General features: G+C 46.4%; 1 protein-coding gene and 1 long non-coding RNA gene across 6 annotated transcripts in view; one reads left to right on the top strand and one right to left on the bottom strand.

The window, feature by feature from the left end:
- Positions 1–19,522, bottom strand: part of SRGAP3 (SLIT-ROBO Rho GTPase activating protein 3) — a 270,693-nt gene that overhangs the window by 91,632 nt on the left and 159,539 nt on the right. For all 5 annotated transcript variants that reach the window (XM_063630456.1, XM_055259348.2, XM_063630458.1 and 2 more), the window contains exon 4: positions 8,117–8,179. In XM_063630456.1, coding sequence (XP_063486526.1) covers positions 8,117–8,179 — 63 coding nt within the window. The remainder of the gene's footprint in view (positions 1–8,116; positions 8,180–19,522) is intronic.
- LOC129471086 (uncharacterized) lies at positions 1,472–2,460 on the top strand. The gene is made up of 2 exons (XR_008653483.2): positions 1,472–1,974; positions 2,248–2,460. It is a non-coding gene; the product is annotated as an uncharacterized lncRNA (long non-coding RNA).

Raw genomic sequence — 19,522 nt, 5'->3', positions numbered from 1 at the left:
AGGGTAAAATCGGGGAGGCATAGTTCTACTGCCTTTGATCTAGTGAGTATATTGGTGGGGAGAACAGCTACACCTTCAATTATCAAATATTTATTTATGTGTCAGGTACTATACCGAATGCAGTACAGTCAAAATACAGTATAGAAGACAGATGGGGTCTCTGGCCTCACAGAGTACATGCCGTACTGGTGAGACAGACAAATCAGTGTGTGAGCCCCTGGATCCAGCTAGACCTGAGCTACATGTTCATGTGATTCAAGAGAGTATCATTTTCATCTAAGCCAGTTTGCATTGGATTCCAGTCCCTTGCCACTAAATGAATCCCAAAAGGCAGACTTCCTTCCCTTTCAGCCTCCCCAACTACCCATATCAGTCCTGATCCCAACCGGCCAGGCTCAGTGCAGTGACTCAGGAGCAGTGCTGACTGGGCAGAGGCTCCCTCCCACATCCCGGGTGCTGCTTCCCACCGCTCTAAGTGCTGCTCCTTCTGCCCCTCTCCGCACCCAGGAACTGTCCACTGTCAATCAGACACCATCTCTTCTCTGGCACCTTCCTGATGCTCAGTAGATTTCAACACCCCCTCTTCCATGTTCCCTCACACTGTCGTATCCCCACTAAGACACCTGTCATAGTGTGCAGCCACATCTCATGGTCTGGATATGCTGATGATCAACACATGTATTCTTAGTGAATGGGTGTCTGGGCAGGACAGCAAAAAGAGAAGGGAAAGTTACCTAGAGAGAAACCTCTTCCGTTCTGCTTAGGACCAGTTCCATCCCTGGATGACACTGTGCACACACCCTGGCTGGCAGGCTGTGACAGCCCCACAGAGCTGCCCTGCCCTGAGTCTGAGCCAGGACCCTGGTCTCCCTTCCAGGGCACAGTGGCATGAAGATCAATGCCTGGCAGGAGCCTCAGCATTCCTCAAACTCCACACCTTCATTCCACAGACAGGGGAAACTGAGTGCCAGAGCCCCACTATCTGGCACTGGGTCAGTGTTTCCACTTGTGTTAGCAAGGTGACTTTCGGTGTCATGGGAAGGAAACACTGCCAAACTGGACACTAGTAACAAAGCAACCGAGGTGATATGGGGATGGAGGAAGAGTCAGGAGATATGCTTCTCTCTGTGTACCTTCTTGCATTGTTTAATGTACTGTTATTAACCCCTTTCAGCTCTCTGAGGATCCTTCTGATTACATCAGGAGGAAAAACCAGTCGGTGCCCACACATCTTCAAAGCTTCTCGCCTGCCGCTCTGCCAGGCGCAAGCTTGAATGCACAACATTGCTTGATTTTCACTTAACTAACAGAACGTTTCTATTTATACCAAACTGTGTTTCATCTGCTAATGTGAAGTATCATTTCCTTCCACAATAAATGCAGGTTCGTAGTCTATTTTTTAACTTCAAATTTTAAATTTTTTTTAAGATGGGGTCTTACTCTGTCCCCCAGGCTGGAGTGCAGTGGTGCAATCACAGCTCACTGCAGTCTTCACTTTTTTGTAGAGACAGGGTTTTGCCATGTTGCCCAGGCTGGTCTCGAACTCCTAGGCTCAAGCAATCTGCCTGACTTGGCCTCCCAAAGTGATAGGATTACAGGCGTGAGCCAAGCCCAGCCCAGATAAGTAGTTTCTATATAGCCATATAAATAGTTTAATGTATTTATATCACTAGTGTAGGGGAGTGCTTAAGCACTTGGAGTCTGGAGCAGGTTCTGCTGTTTCCCCTCTGGGCAACCCTGAGCTGGCCACCTGGGCTCTCTGTGCCTCAGATTTCTCATCCCTAAGATGGGTGTGGTCATAATGCCACCTACCTCAAAGGGTTATGATGAGGATGAAATGGATCAATACAAGTAAAGCATTTAGACCAGCCCCTGGCCTTCAATAAGCACTGTACATGATTGGAGGCTCTAGTTATTCTTGAGATGAAACAATCTCCAAAATATACCTACAAACACAAAGCAAGATGCAGAATAGTAAGTACAGTTGTCACCACTTGCATAAAACAGGAATGTGTGGGATATGCCCAAACGTGTGTGCTGACTGATGGATAAAAGATCTCTGGAAGGAGACATGGCTAACTGGACACTAGTAACCTAGTAACTGAGGTTATACAGGGATGGAGAAAGAGTCAGGAGACATGCTTCTTCCTGTGTACCTTCTTTTATTGTTTAATTACTGTCTTTTTTTTTAACCAAGTGTATGTATCTTCTATTTCTAAATTTAAATATTAAACAATTTTTTCAAAGGAAAGTCATCCAGCTCAAGTATGAAGCCAGCATCACAGAGAGCACGCCTGGAGGATGGGAAATGAAGGAGGAGGTGGCTGCACGTTTTCCAGCAAAACATTCTTAGGGCTCTGGCTGGCCCAGTGGAGATGGGGAATGGAGAAGAAAGATTCCAAACTATGTAGGAAAAATATTTATGCCTTGTTCTTTCATAAAAGACACAATGACTCAGGACTCAGGTTTGCCAGGCACTGGGCTATACTCTATGACAATCACTCTCCCCAGAATAAACCAGACAAATGAACTGGCAGCAGCCCCATGTTCCAGGGAGGGACTGGGCTCAGAGGGCTTCTGTGGCAGGGCCTTCAAGTTAGGCCCCCCTGACTCTAAAACCTGTGCTCTTCCAGCATGCGGGGCTGCTTTCCACTAATTAACTAACACTGGGGGAGCTTAAAAAGGGAGGGGAGGTCAACTTAAAGAAAAATATTCAGTAAACGACAGAGGGCCCAAAGATAGGATGAAGCTGTGGGGCTGTACCTGAATGTCATCCTAGAAAGACACACAGTGAGCCCAGGGTGGAGCTGGGACCAGAACTCAGGCTCCTGGGCTCCCAGTCTCAGCTGTCTCCACCACCCCCATCTCTGAGGGCAGTCATGAGGAGGGAGACACCTTTGCCAAGGTCTGCCTGTTGGCCCAGAGTTGATGTCATATCCCTGAGCCCATACACAATCAATCAAGGCTTGAACATGTAAAAGGTAGAGTGATTCATGGCTCCAGTTAGGGTCTACCTGTGACCAGCTGCTGCCAGGTATGAATGGACACTCCTCAGGCCCTCCCCACATGGCAAATAACATAGTCACTGGGCCTCTCCTGCAGCCCTGGGCTTGGAAGGCCAGCCCACAGTTTGGAGCAGAGCTGCTGAACACAGAGGAAGAGATAGGTGGGGGGACGCTGGACGTTCACTAGTTACTGACACACATGCATTTCATAATATAGAGATATATTGAAAATCTGAACACATTTTTAGCCGAACAGTGAAAACACAGTGGGGCTTATAGTTTGTGAGTTGTTTTGTTTTGATTTGCCTCTTCTAGAAGGATTGCCATACTGGTCCACATTCTTTACCTCTGCCCTTTTTTTCTCCCAGGCCAATACATGAACAAGAACTATATTGTGTTGCGCTGATGGGAGTTCGAGGGAAAAGAAGTGGAGTGGGATATATATGTGTGAATGCTTGCATATATGTGTATTTACATGCAAGCATGTGAATGTGCATATGTGCTAGTGTGTGGTGCATGTCAAACTGCACATGCATGTATGCATAATATGTGTGTGTGTGTGCACGCATGTGCATAAACACCCATGCTAGCATGCTTTAGGGAGGAGGTGCCTCAAGGTGCTAAAGACTGAGCAGATAAGGACTGGGTGATAAGGACTAGGCTTATTGAGTGAGTGAATGAATACATGAATGAACAAAATGCCTGGCCTTGCAGTCTCCTCTGCATCCTTCCTAGCCTCAGATAGAGACGAGCCTTTTCTCTAAAGCAAGTGATGGGGGGCCTTTAGCATTTATCTCCACTATCATTACACCCTGTAGGACCCCCTGAACAGACCACCACCACCTCCCTTACAGAACTTTAAGAAGAAAAAAAGTGGAGCTTACTGGAAAATCCTTTCTCTGCATTATTTGTTCCTCAGTGACTGTGGTAATGACCCTAGGGCTGAGGGAGGAGGGGGACGGTAGACTTGTATAACCAGGCATGGTAACTAGAAAGTGCTCAAAAGAAATCCCTAGCAATGAAGCATGAATTTGGGGCACATAGTGCCGCCAGCAGCTGGGTGGCTGGAGTGAACTGTTTGCAAAGAGGACTGTGATCATGACTGGCATGGCTGCAGGCATGGCCCTTTGCATTGTGACTCTGCAAGGGGAGGGGGCCTTGCTTTTCTAACCCAGGACTCCGGGCTTGGCTGTGTAACTTGCTTTGGCCAATGGGATATTAGCAAATATGACACAAGCAGAAGCTTGAAAAGTGCTTGCACACTGGGGTTTGCTCACTTTGGGCTCTTTTTTCTTTTATTAATTGACCAGAAAATTGCAGCCACATGAGTGGCCCCAATTGAACCCTGCCCAAATTTCTGACCCACAGAATCACGAGCACAGAAAATGGTGGTTGTTCTAAGTCACAGAGTTTCGAGGTAGTTTGTTACGCAGCAACTGATAGCTGATACAAAGGCTTTAAATAAGTCACTTCTCTGTGCCTCCATTTCTTTATCTGTAAAAATGTAAGAGTGTTAATTAAATAATATACATAAAATACCTAATACAGAGTGAGATGCATCATAAGCACTCATGAAGTGGCTACAGATGTTAGGATCATCCCTGTTTGGCAACAAAGAGAAGGAGAGCCAACGAGGTTAATTGACTTGGCCAAGCTGGTAAGTGGTGCAGCAGGAATTCAAACCCAGATCTGTCTGTGATCAGTGTGCACTTCTGTGATTCTGCATTGCCTTCCCTGTTGAGAACTCCCTCTCTCTTCCTCTCATTCCCTCTGCTTCTTTAATTCCTACCCATCTAAAGGCACCAAGCTCAAAGCTCACCCTGGAACACAGTAGCCCACTTTTCTGAATCTTTTTCCTTCTTGTTCTCCCTCCCTCCTCCTCTCAACCCATCTCTCACACACGTGCATCTCCCTCAACTAATACACACCCATCTCCTCCTATGCGTGTGCATGGCTCGCCAGGGGCTCTGGGCACACTGTGAGGAACAAGGTCCAGCCCCACAGAGCTCACAGGCAAGTTACACAGCCAAGCCCAGAGGCACCTCCCCTGCGAGCCCACATGTCCAGCACATACTAGGCTCTGACTTGTGTTGTATCAACAGTTCACACACTACTCTTTTTATTATTATTATTATTATACTTTAAATTCTAGGGTACATATGCACAACGTGCAGGTTTGTTACATAGGTATACATGTGCCATGTTGGTTTGCTGCACCTATCAACTCGTCATTTACATTAGGTATTTCTCCTAATGCTATCCCTCCCCCAGTCCTCCACCCCCTGCCAAGCCCCGGTGGTTCACACACTACTCTTATCTCTCTGCCCAGATTCCAAACTCCTTAGAAGTAAGACCAGTTTCTTTCATGTATTCATCCCTCCCTCCTCCCTCCTTTGCTTCAACAAGCACCCTGGAAGTACCAAGGATGTACAAGACTCTGACAGAGACAGACTCTGAATGTTCATGATGCCCCACTGTGCCCTACTGCAGCTCTGGGCCCACAGCACGTGGCTCCAAATGCTTTAATTTAACTGAGTTTCTGAGTAACTACTAAAGACTCAGTGTGTAGTCAACAAATGATCTTCACAGGGGGTGTGCTGGCACCATGAGGATCCCACTCTTCCAAAGGAGAGAGCTAGGACCCTTCCTCCTCCACTAGCTTCTGGTGACCCTCACCAGGCTGCTGTGGACATGGCAAGGCACGGCTCGTCCTGCTGGGGCCTCAGCCACCATGCCTGGCCTGCGTCTCCAATACCAGCGGCATTTCTGTCCAGCCATCCTGCCCTGCAGCCAGCACAGGGAGGTGTGCATGGAGCACCTGCTGGATTCAGGCCACTTTGCTGGACACTGGGACCTTGAAGGACACAGAGAGATGCCACTGTCCTCCTGATCTCTGACCATCACCTGGCCTTGTCTAGTCTACAAACCACAGAAAGATGACCATCCCTGTTTGTCACAGGTGAAACTGACAAGTGAAGGGACTTGCCCAAGGCCACACAGCTGGGTTCAAATGGAGCCTTTGGGCCTTTCATGCAGTGTTTCTCAGCCAAGACCTGACTCCCAGGGAGTTTACACTCCAATATGTTGGGAGACGGGATATAGACAATAAAGACACAAGAGATTTTGGTACATCTGCCATAGGAACTTGAAGCCGAGAGGTAATAACATTCTGAAGGTGGTGGGGTTTGGTCTGAGTTTGAAAAATGAGCATGACACTAACAGGTAGGTACAGACAGCAGGGATTGCAGGGGAAAAGCAGCAGAGGGGGAAGGTATTTGGTGTAAATAGAGGGCACCAAGAAGAGGAGCCCCGCTGGAGGTCACAGCAAAAGTTAGAGACCTAGGTGGGGATGACTGGGGGGTCCCAGGACATTGGGGCTAAGTTGTTTTGACACTGTGGAGGAAAGTGACCCATTCAAAGTGGAGCCTGAGGAACATAAAAAGGACCTAGACTGGGGAGCACCTGGTCTAGCCAAACTCGCTGCAGAATTCTGAGCAGGACAATCCCATTCGGTTTACCAGGCTTGCATTATTTGTCACCACCCTTCCCCCCACCGTGAGTATGTACAACAACAGCCTACTTCACACCCATCAAGGAGGAACCAATGATGGTGATGATGATGATAGTGACACTCAGAACTTCTGGTACAGAATGCTCTTTTTTTCTCTTTGTTCTAAGCATCCATTGCATATAGGATCTCCTCGAATTCTCACAAGGATGTGCACTAAGCAGGTACTAGTATTTCTACTTAACACCTGGATTTGAACCCAGATCTCTGGCTTCAAAATCTGTGCTTTAACACAGCAGGCTGCTCTGCCCCCCAGTGACCAGCTGATGCAAAGCAATATGCATTCTCAAGCAGCATTTCTTCCTTTCTGCTAAGAATGACTCAACTAAAAACTACCCACAACTCAAGTTTTGCTCCTTAATTTGGAATCACAGAATTAAAAGTTTCAACTTTTATCTAAGAACTCGCAACCCCGTTTTACTGATTGGGAGACTGAGGCCCATGAAAAAAATGCCTTGCCTAGAGTTCCGTAGCTTGCTAGGATCTGAGGCAGGCTTTCTGACTTGAGGTCCAGACCCTCCCACAAAGGCTCTCAGTGCTTCTGAGGAATTTACCACCTGCTGGCCACACAGGATATAAACATAGAAAGATAATAAAACCAAACAGAAGGGGCATCTCACAGACTGCTGTTCTTTCCCCTCATACCAGGGATTTTCAAATACAATTTTAGCAGCAGATTCTCCCCAACACACAAACACACTTTTCATGAAATGCTATATAGGACACCTATCTATTTAAAACATAACCATTCTCCTCTGTTCTGATTGGGTAGGACTGAGGGGCCTGGAGCTCTACCTGCTGGGTCTACCCACCCCACTCCCCATATCTCTCCATGGGATCCCCACATTCCTCTTGAGGAAGCCGTAGGCTCCCCAAAGGACAGTCCGAAAGTTCCTGCATCATCGCCTCACGTGTTTGTGTCCCCATTTGCTCACCTTCTTGGATTCTAAAACTCATCTCAAGCACAGTTAGATGTTGACTCCAAGCAGGTAACAAAGTCAGCTGTGGACCACACTGTGATGTTCTAAAATTATGCCTTGGAGATGGCAATGCAGGCTCACCCCATTACCTCCCGTGATCCTCGGAACCGTGCTCCATTTTGCAGATGCAGAGACTGAGACCCAGACAAACTGCCCACCTGCCTATGGTCCCACAGTCAGTAAGGAGGGGCCTCCGCTGGAGCCTGTGCTGCCTCACTCCAAAACTCACATCCCTGCCTTCAGGAGCCTTCACACTCACACTCCCCTGGCCTTGACTTTGTGCCCTCTTCTTGCAGGTAACACGTCCCACAGCTGCAGGTCGTTTGAATCTCTCGTGAATTTTGACAGACTAGACAAGCCCAGGCCCTGCCCCACATGTACAGAATCAGAAGCTGGGGCTGTGAGTCATTACATCCTGACATGATGACCCACTGTCACTCAGCATAAAACGCAGCAAAAAAGGCCTGGGGTCATTCCAGACCTCTGTTTTGCTTCCCTCCAGCTCTGGTGATGAAGACAGGAGACCCAATCCCAAAACAGCAGTGAGCCTGGGCAGTACTTACTGTGTAGAGCTCGTTGGTCACCTTCAGGAGCTCCTCATGCATCTGCAGGCCAATCTCCTTGCTCTGGAATATGGAAGAACAAATGTCAGCAGGGGAGAAGTTTGCTGGCTACATCTACCAATCTCTTTTCAAAAGGGAAAGGTCAGGAATGTTTCGAGTGGGGTTGGAAGGGGTACAGAAATCAGCATAAATTTCACTGATCTACAACAACATAAATTCCTCAACTTATGTCCATGAAACAAACTCACAGAGAGAGGTTCCTTGCAGATGGGATTCCCTGGTCATATGAGTTGGAGAACCCTACACATCACTTCCCTACCACAGTGACTCACAGTGACAGTAGCATATTAAAGATGTGGGGAAGCCCCACAGAATTTTTCTTTAATTCTATGTCCTAAGCTGCTATGACAAGGGTCTGAGCTCCTTGCACAATCCTCATGAATGGCTAGAGAGTGGGGTTCCATAGAATACACTTTGAGAAACAATGATTTGGCATCCCAATTCCTCTTAAGAGTAAATGATAATTCTCAAGTCCTCCAGGAAACATCTCAGGTCCTCCAGAACATGAGTCCCCAGCCTCCAGGCCACAGATCAGTCCATGGCCCATTAAGAACCAGGCCACACAGCAGGAGGTGAGCGGTGGGTGAGCGGGCATTACCATCTGAGCTCCTGTCAGATCAGTGGTGGCATTAGATTCTCATAGGTCCTCAAACCCTGGTGTGAACTGCACATGTGGGGGATCTGGGTTGCACGCTCCTTATGAAAATCTAACGCAGGATGATCTGTCACTGTCTCCCATCACCCCCAGATGAAACCGTGTAGTTGCAGGAAAACAAGCTCAGGGCTCAGGGCTCAAACTGATTCTACATTACAGTGAGTTGCATAATTATTTCATTATATATTACAATGCAATAATATAGAAATGAAATACACAATAAATATAATGTGCTTCAATCATCCCGAAACCATCGCCCCACCCTGGTCCATGGAAAAATTCTTCTACAAAACTGGTCCCTGGTGCAAAAAAGGTTGGGGACCACTGCTCCAGAAGATGTTTCCTGAAGGCTTGTCTTCCTTGACTGAGAATCAGCAGCTGGCACCCACTTGGACATAGCCTTCCTAGCTTTCAAGGACTGGTTACAACAGATGCCCTAACCTTAGTTTGACTCCAAATCTCAGCTCAGCCCTCCCCAGTGCTGGTCCCCTGGGTCTGCCTAATCTCATCTTACCACTGCCTGGATCCTGACACAGTGGCAGGTCCACACTGTCAAGGTGTCTCTTCCAATGAGGGACAGGAGCAGTACAGGTTGGCAGAAAGGCCTCTGGGGCAAAAGGCAAAAGATCTAGCTTCTTATTTCCACTGTTTTACCAACTGGCTGTGTGGCCTTGGAGAATCACTTCCCCCTTTGAGCCTTAGCTACCTCACCTATCAAATAAAAAGCTTAAACCAAAACAATACTTTCCAAAGCATGGTCTGAAGATCACCGCTAGACGCTATGCTAAAAAGGGGGAGCAGGGGCTTCTAAGACTACATACATTTGGGAAAAAGCTAGTTGAACAAAGGTAGACAAGTTTTCTTAATGCAGGACTTCTCAGTGCCTTTAATGCCCTTCCATGCATGAAGACTTTCTAAGAAGGAAGTGTAGTGTGTAGTTTCATTGGCCACAGTCCTGTTTCCACGAAGTGGCTTTCATGATATTTAAGGACACAATTCAGAAAACAATGAGAAAATTATCTCAGGTTCCATGCAGCTTGAAGAGTCTAGAATTCTTTGTTATTTTATTTATGATTGTGATTATGATTTTGGTAAATATTCTCTGCTATAATCTGAATGTTTGTGTCTCCCTCAAAATTCCTATTTTGAAATCCGAACCCCCAATGTGATGGTATTAGGAAGTGACATCTTTGGGAGGTGATTAGGTCATAAGGGTGGAGCCCTCGGGAATGGGATTAGTGCCTGATATGGTTTGAACCTCTGTTCCTGCCAAATCTCATGTTGAAATGGAATTCCCAGCATTGGAGGCAGAGCCTGGTGGGAGATGTTTGGATCATGGGGGCGAACGGCTCAGTGCCATCCCCTTGATGTATTCTGAAGTGTGTGGCACCTGCACCTCCGACTCTCTCTCTGTTGCTCCCACTCCTGCCATGTGAAATGCCTGCTCCACCCTCACCTTCTAACATGATTGGAAGCTTCCTGAGATCTCACCAGGAGCAGATGCCTGCGCTATGCTTCCTGTACAGCCTGCAGAACTGTGAGCCAATTAAACCTCTTTTCTGTACAAACTACCCAGCCTCAGGTATTCCTTTACAGCAATGTAAGAACAGACTAATACAATGCCCTTAAAGAGACCCAAGAGAGCTACCTTGCCCCTTCCACCATGTGAAGACACAGCAAGAGGTTGCCTTCTATGAACCAGGAAGCAAGCTCTCACCAGACATCAAATCTGTCAATGTCTTGCTCTTAGACTTCCCAGCCTCTAGAACTGTGAGAAACACATTTCTGCTGTTTATAAGTCACCCAGTCTGTGGTATTTTGTTATAGACACCTAAAAGGACCAAGACATTCTCCCTGTTTGTCAAGACCATCATGTTGAGTTTCTGTATCAAAAATGGAAGCCATGATCTTGGCTCCTTGAGCAGCTGCAGCCTCCTGCTCTTCCTCCCAGCTCCTTCAGCCTCATAGCTGGACCAGCTGCTAATGGGCAAAGACCAGCCTTCCTCCCACCCTTGCAGAGGTGAGAAGCCTCTGAACCCAGTGGTAGCTCATGAAGGCTTAGTATCAGAATGATGCCTTCTCACGCTCCTTCTCCTCATCCCCCACAGCCCTTTCTCTCAGCTTCCGGGCCTGGCTTGCTAAGAATCACCCCTCTGAAGATGGTCTCTGCTTGTACCAGACCCCTTAATAGACAGCAGAAACCTCGGAGGCAATTCCAGAGACCTGTTTAGACCTCCCTCCAGCTTCGAGAGGGTGTGCAGAACCTTCTGTGCAGAGCTCACTGGGGACCTTCAACAGTGTCCTGTGATTTATGTACTGGTGCTCTATGAACCCAATTAGCTATCCCCATTTCCTATTCTTCATTATTCTCTCAAGTGAACAATCAGTGCCTCAGTTTCCCCTGTGGCCCCTCCCCCTGATGTTTCCCCATCACTGCTGACTCCAGATTCTCTGGCACTCTCCAGTGGCCTCCTCTTGGTCCTCAAACTCCCCAACACCTTTGATACCCAAGACCCTATTTCTTATGTGTTTATTTTTATGATCTTTTTACATAGGTAATAAAGGCACATGGTTAAAGAAATTCTAACAGCCAGCAGCTAAAATGGAAAGAATAAGTCTCCCAAGGTTCCTCCTTGTCCAGAGGCAACTGCTACAAAAAATTTCTTCCGATACTTTCCAGAAATAATCTATGAATAAACAAGCATACATTTGCATATCATATGTTCTCTCTTAACACAAATGGGAGCATATCATACACACCTTTGCATCTTTTCACTTAATGATACCTCTGAGAGATTTTTCCCTCATGTAACTTTTATATCCTCTTTTTTGCACAGCTGCTTGGGATTCCATATACCAGAGACATCAAAATTAATTTAGCCAGCTCCTTAAGGATGGATATTTACATTGCCTCCAGTATCTTATTATCTCAAACACTGATGCAGTGAACATCCTTGTGTGCTGTCACTGTGCATATGGGCAGGGACCCCATCCTAGAGGCAGTTCTGCTGGGAAGAGTCCTGTCTTCAGAATTCTCTCCAGCCTTCCCTTCTTGGTCCCTGCTGCAGCTGGCTCCCTCACATGCTCCTGACTTCAGCTCCCACTTCTTGGTGACCAGAAGCCATGTCATCATCTCCCAGGCCTCTCTCCTGGGCTCTGTCCTGCCCAGGAGACCTTCAGCCCAAGCTCAAAGACCTGTATCCTTAGCTGCTGCAAAACAGTATGGTCTAGACGTCCCCTCATCCCCCCAAACTCAAATTATCCAAAGGTGAACTGTTCTCCCATCCCTTCAATTTTGGTCAATGCGATAGTATCTTCCTGGGCTTGTCAACTGGATACCTAGGAGTTCTATTTGATACTTTGTTTAATCCCTCTTTCTCAATCCAATCTGTTACTGGGTCCTGTCTGCAAACTGCCCAATTATTTGTTCTGAGTAGCAGGCAAGCTGGCCTCCCCCACCTCCCAGTATCCATTCTTGCCCTTCCTACTTCCTAAGAGCCATGAATTTGCCCAGGAATTCATTCCTCCAGGAGAGTTCTTCAAGGGAAGCTGGAGGCCATCCCAACTCAAGATGGTGGATTCTGGTATGTGTTATTAGTCCGGAGGTGAGTATGTGACTTAACTGGATGGAAGAGAAAGACTTCTATGGTCAAATAGAAAGTTTTAGCTTTTCTACTGAGTGCTGGCAAAAAAAAAAAAGAAAAAAGAAAGAAATGCATGTAGCCCAGTTGCTACCAGCAGGCATCTTAGAACCAAAAGAGGAAGCAGACTTAGGATTAATGACCTTCTGGACAATTGATTGGACTGAAAACCCAGTGAACTTCCACTTCTGTAGCTTTATTGATCAAGTCACTTTCAGCTGGGGTTTTCTGTTACTTGCAGCCAAAAGCATCCTAAGGGATTCAGTCCTATTTTCCACTACCAGTTCCCGTAGCAGGCACATCATCACTGTAGACCCAGATCACTTCGTTAAGAGGCACCTCTTACCAAAATCCTTAGTTCTTGTCTCTTTGAGTTTACAGTCCATTCTGCAGGCCTGTGCCAGTGAAATTTCCTGGAAATGGACTTATCCTATTCCTCCAAAGCCTCCTCATTGTCTACAGAATCAAGCCCCAGTTCCTTAGCTTGAATTTTGAGCCAAGCTAACTCTACACGACTAGCACAGGCCTGTTGGGCAGCAGAGGGGATGACTTTGGGGGCCACAGAGACCTGGTTTGGAGGCAGGGTTTTCAGTCATTCAACCTATTGGCATCTTAGCTTTCCTGACTGCAAAATGAGCACCTTGTTATGTCTTCTGTGCACTTGTAAATGATCTTGTTTATTTGTTCATTCATTTATCATTTATTTCCCTTGCTTCAATGTCAGCCCCATAAGGGCAAAGAGACTTTCTCTCTGGCAATGAATGCTCAAGCAGACAGCCATCAGCTGAGAGCACCCTACAGGGATGGCCTCAGAGGACAAAATGACACCAGTATACACCTCCTTCTCAGTGTGGCCCTTACCCAAAGACTGATCATTGTGGGGCAGAGAGGTCAGCCTCTTCCTGTCTCAACTCAGACAGCTCTGAGGAGTCATTCCATCTTCAGAACTCCCTGCTTCTACACTGTTGGTGGGAGTGTAAATTAGTTCAACCATTGTGGAAGACAGTGCAGCAATTCCTCAAAGACCTAAAGTGAGAAATACCATTTGACCCAGCAATCCCATTACTGGGTATATATCCACAGGAATATAAATTGTTCTATTATAAAGACACATGCATGTGTATGTTCATTGCATCTTTGCTATTCACAATAGCAAAGACTTGGAATCAACCCAAATACTGATCAATGATAGATTAGAAAAAGAAAATATGGTACATATATACCATGGAACACTATGCAGCCATAAAAAAGAATGAGATCATGTCCTTTCCAGATATGGATGAAGCTGGAAGCCATTATCCTTAGCAAACTAACACAGTAACAGAAAACCAAATACCACATATTCTTACTTATAAGTGGGAGCTAAATAATGAGAACACATTGATACATAGAAGGGAACAACACACACTGGGGCCTATCGGAGGATGGATGGTAGGAGGAGGGAGAGGATCAGGAAATATAACTAATGCATACTAGGCTAAAAACCTAGATGATAAAATAATTGGTATAACAAACTCTGATGACACACGTTTACCTATGTAACAAACCTGTACATCCTGTACATGTACCTCTGAGCTGAAAATAAAAGTTTTAAAAAAGCTCCCCACCAGGCTGGCTAGGACTTCTAGTAAGGCAGCCTGCATCACAGCTCGACCTCACCCTGCTGCCTCACCTGCCTTCCCAAGTGGCTGATCCAGAGAACACTCCTTCATCATTCTCCTAGAAGCTAAATTCAGATATCCCAGGGTCTGCTTCCTAGGGGACCCAATCTGCAATATCTTATTCCCCTATTCCTGCATTTCTGCAATGCAACAGAGTCTGCCACATAGTACAAGCTCATTAAATATGTTTGCTTGGCCAGGCATGGTGGCTCACACTTGTAATCCCAGCACTTTGAGAGACTGAGGCAGGCAGATGACCTGAGCCCAGGATTCGAGACCAGCCTGGGCAACATGGTGAAACCCTGTCTCTACAAAACATACAAAAAATTAGCCAAATGTGGTGGCACACACCTGTAGTCCGTTACTAGGGAGGCTGAGGTGGGAAGATTGTTTAAGCCTGGTAGGTAGGGGTTGCAGTGAGCTGAGATCATGCCACTGTATTCCAGCCTGGGTGACAGAATGAGACTCTGTTTCAAAAAAAAAACCCATATATACGTGTGTGTGTATATATGTGGGTGTATATGTGTGTATATTTATGTATATATGTGTGTACATAAATATACACACATATACACCCACATATACATATACATATATGAAATACATATTATATGTATGTGTACATTACATATATATACATATATACACACATCTACACATATACATATAATGTTTTTATATGTATATATGTATTACGTATACATATAATATACATATACATATATGTATATTACATATGTATACATAATATACATATATGTATATTATGGACAAGGCTAGGAAGTTGCCCAGAGAAGGGAATATAAAATCGAATTTTTTTAGTAACCGTTCCCTTAAGAATCTCCCAGTTTGCTGGGGTAGAGTCAGGAACACAATTCTAAGGCAGGAGGCGGAAAGGGCCATACAAGAGTAAAGGATGATGTGATATGAGATAAAGTGATGAAGAGGATTGAGGGGATACTTCCAGGGCCTTCTTAGCTTGCACAAATGGCTAGAGACAGCCTTCTAGGCAGGAGGCATGGAGACTGGGGATGGTGAAAAGACTGGTTCATGAAGAAAGAAGCTCAGCAACAGGTGAGCAGGAGATAAGCCTGAGACAGAGGTTGGGTCAGATCACAGAGGCGGATAGAGTACAGGCTTCCTTCAGAGCAGGACTGGGAGCCACTGAGGGTTGTTGAGCAGAAATTTAAGATGACCAGGGCTATGCTTCAAGAAGGTGAAGATACCAGTGAATGGAGGGTGGGATGAATGGGAGGAGCTGGAGATCGGGTTCTTGTATCTCTTCCCCTGGACTGTAAGCCGCCAGAGGGAACCTGCCCAGGCCTCTCTGCTCACCAACTCCCCAGCATCAAGCCCTGGGCCGGCCACAGAATAAATGCTCAGCAAATACTCAGTTGCACAGGACTCAAAGGCATTCTTTCTATTTTTGGCTAGGGTTCGTTGGGAAGGGAAATATTCTCAACTATGGTTCCAGAAACTACTGAATGAGGAACTCAAACCAAACTTTTCACCAGGAACAGGAAGCCCAAACCCTGTGATCTCCAGCAGACACCACACCCAGCCCTTAGGAACCTAAGTGATAATGTATTCCCTCTCACTGCCCACATTTTTCACATTACTTTCATGCCTGCAGGGATCAGGGTGGCAGGATGCTTCCTTCATGCACAGGGAGTGTGTGGACAGTAGAAAACGGTGACATGGGGCCAAGGAGGGCTCAGCCATGGCAGCTGTGACTTCTCCAGATTGACGGAGCACAGCCCTGTCTTTCACGCTCAAATAAGCCAGTAAAATGAGGCTGACCAACCTCAAGGGCCAGCCACCATGAGTGCAGGGAACCCCAGCCCTGCCTGGTTCCTTTGCCTCTTTGCCTGTAGCTAAAGCCAGTTCAGCTCCCTTAGGGCCAGGCATTCTCTGTCCTGTGTATGGGAGGATGTTTAGGAGCATCCCTGGCCTCCACCCGTGAGATGCCAGTAGCATTCCCTACCCCCAACCCCCAGTGTGACGACCAAAATTACCTCCAGACATTGCCAAATGTTCCCTGGGGGATAAAACTCCCCGTCTCCTGCCTGATTGAGAAATCGTGCCTTAGATCAAGGCTTCCAAGTGGCAGCTTCTCTGGCCTGCAGACGTGTTTTGTTTGGCCATTCAGTGCTTTCAGAACATCTGGATGCTTTCCCAGTGTTGAAAACTCAGGAAATTTCCTGCACAAGTCCTGATTTTCAGCATCTCTGGTAATTTTAGAAGATCCAGCAATGTCGAGCCCCTGTTTCAAGTATGGTGGCCCCTTCGGTCTGGGCTTGTGCTACTGCTGGTCCAGGTGACCACAGTGCCCAGCTTCTCCCTCCACCCAGCCATGTCCCACACAGCCCACAGAGGTATTTTAGTTTATGACCAGACACTGGTGGGGTCTCTCAGGAAAAGGGTGGCCTCTTATCCCTCTGTGGTCCATGTTTCACTAGCTTTGATTCCATTTACACGGGTGTTTATTGACTACCCAGTATATAAAAACCTAAACTAGGCACTGACGACACAAAGCTGAATGAGACACGGTCCCTGCTCTCAAGCCTCCCAAAGTGCTGGGATTACAGGTATGAGCCACGGCGCCTGTCCCCATTTGTTGAATACTATCCAAAGTCACTCCCATGCATTATCTAATTTAAATATTTACAGGAACTGCTATAATTATTCCCACTTGACAGATAAGTGGGGTTGGGGGGCTGGAGGCTCAGAAGGGCTGAGCAACTTCCCCAAGGTTGCACAGCTAGGAAGTGGCAGAGCCAAGATACAACTTTTTGATTGGTCTGACTCCAAAGTTGGCACTCATAGCAACTTACTATAATCTGCTTCCTTAGGACCTAGTTCAAGATGCAGACACACAGTGAAAAAAAGTCATCACAATGCTGTAATGGAGATGAGTCCAGACCACAAGGAAAGTACAAAGGAGGCCCTGCCCTCCAGACACCACCTACCTGTCCAATGCACTTTCTTATCACCTGTGCCGAAATCTGCATCTCTAGGCCTTGCCCCAACTTACAAGCAGATCTCATCCTCTTTTGCCCACCTGCTTTGCTAGGAATAAACCAGCCATGATGGCCATGTCTTGCTTCTCCCTTCCTCCTTCTACTAACAGAAGATGAGATATAGGTGGAACAGGCTCCTGTTTGCCTGGCCACACAAGATCATCAGGCAGGGGCAGGGTATGAACAGGCTCCAGCTCCTTGCCTTCAGTGATCAGATCAGAGACAAACACATGTTCCAGGCTAAGCCAATGAAGAATCTTCTCTGAGAGCTTTCTCATAACCACACTCTCAGATCATCTCTCCTCTGGGGTTGCTAAAGGGGTCATCACGAGTCTTGCACTGCCTGCAGCATCAGGCCCACTATGGCAGACAGCCAGAGCCTTTCAGTCCCTAGATCTAGTGGTACCTAAACAAGATTCACCTCTGGACTTCATCAGTTTACAGGATCCCATACATTTTCATTTTTGGCTTAGTTGAAAGAATACTAACATAATCCATGCTTATGTCAGTCTGTAGACACCAAAATGACCACTGAATAAGACGGCCTTCTGAAAACTCTCCACCAAGCATCAGCTTTCAAAGAGTTCCTGCAAAAGGACTAATGTCCCAACAATTAGAGCACACGCTCCCTAAAGACCAGATCCCTGGCTTTAGAGTTTCCCACAATTGCCAATTACGAAGGCCTGCATACAAAAGGAGCTCTGTAAATGCCTGTGGATGAGCTCAGCATTGTGCAGGAGCAGTAGGAAACTAGAGAGGAGTAAAGGATGGTCACCTCTGACCCTTATTTCTTTGCAAAAAAAAAAAAAAAAAATCAAGCAAACATTAATTCATGTCAAGATGAAATCAGCTGACAAAGTTCTTGACATACACAGCTCTGAATTAAATCAATTCCTTTGCCATGAAAATCTTGCCCTGTATGATTCGATTTTGTTTTCAGTGCAGGGATCATCATGCTTTTTAGGGAAAACTCTCAAAAACCTCACAGTAGGTCCTAAGACTTTACGAGTTACATTCAAAAAGCTCTATTTCTTTTGTTGTTGTTTTGAGATGGTGTCTTGCTTTGTCACCCAGGCTGGAGTGCAGTGGTGCAATCTCAGCTCACTGCAACCTCCATCTCTCGGGTTCAAGGGATTCTCCTGCCTCAGCCTCCCAAGTAGCTGGGATTACCGGCATGCACCACCACACCCAGCTAATTTTTGTATTTTTAGTAGAGACAGGTTTTCACCATGTTGACCAGGCTGGTCTTGAACTCCTGAGCTCAGGTGATCCACCCGCCTTGGCCTCCCAAAGTGCTGGGATTATAGGCATGAGCCACCACGCCCGGCCTGAAAAGCTCTGTTTTTAAAGGGTGTGTGTCTATCTCCCTCAAAGTAACTCAAAGATGGGTCACTTCCAGAGCTAATGTCACTCTCTATGTCTAAGAAAAAAATACCATCTTAAGATGTTGAGTTTTAAGAACAAGACCTCACACACACACATACACACACACAAATCCCCTTTCATTTCTCCCAATGAGACCATCCTAAACAATCTTTTAGAAAATTGTAATGCAGGAGTAAGACAGGTGGCCTTTGTTAACTCTCAGTTATCCGTGCTAGGCCTCTCTTCTCCTGTCTCATCAAACCCTACTTCAGCCAGCCAGCCCCTTGTCTCTCTTTTCTCACTCTTTGCTTGAGTAGATGTTCTCATGTTGGGTTACTCCTAGGGACATTTCATGATTTTCCTAATTCTGGGATTCAAAAACAACAACAGGAAACAAATACAACTCAACAACAACAACAACAACAACAAAATCCTTTGTCTCTTTTAGTCCTAAATGCCGACAGATCCTACCCACTGCTTCTCCACACTCTGGCTTGTTTTCTCATCAAATCACAAAACCTGAGACCCACAGATGTTCCCTATTTAAATACATGATGTATGTAAGCACAGGCCATCTCCCAAAGTGATTGTGTTTTTATTTCCAAAACAAAGGCTTAAAAGGCATGTCTCAGAGGATCAGGCTTCTCCAGCCTGTGCTGGAAGGTCCGCGTACCCCTGAACACAGCAGCTCCAACAGCTAACGGCTCACTCCCATTCCTAGCCAGGACTTTGGTTGCCAATAACCGGGCTAGATCGGCTCTCCAACCCGGTGCCAGCCTCTGCTTTCAAACATTCTCCTTAGCTGGGTTCCTGCCTACCCTCTATCCTGATCCTTGTTACTCTTCCCCCTGCCTCCCATTTTCTTCCTTTCCCTGCTCCTGGACTCCTCCCTATTCTCCTTCCCTTCCCACACTAATTTATGCCTCCTGTTGCTGAACTCCAAATGTTGTCATCTACTCATTTTTCAAGAATGCAGATTCAAGTCCTTAGCTCTTCCTACTGTT

Source organism: Symphalangus syndactylus, chromosome 21 (assembly GCF_028878055.3).
Source record: "Symphalangus syndactylus isolate Jambi chromosome 21, NHGRI_mSymSyn1-v2.1_pri, whole genome shotgun sequence".
Taxonomy (NCBI): Eukaryota; Metazoa; Chordata; class Mammalia; order Primates; family Hylobatidae; genus Symphalangus; species Symphalangus syndactylus.
Note: the sequence above shows the minus strand (reverse complement) of the source record. Positions and strands in the feature narration are given on the sequence as shown.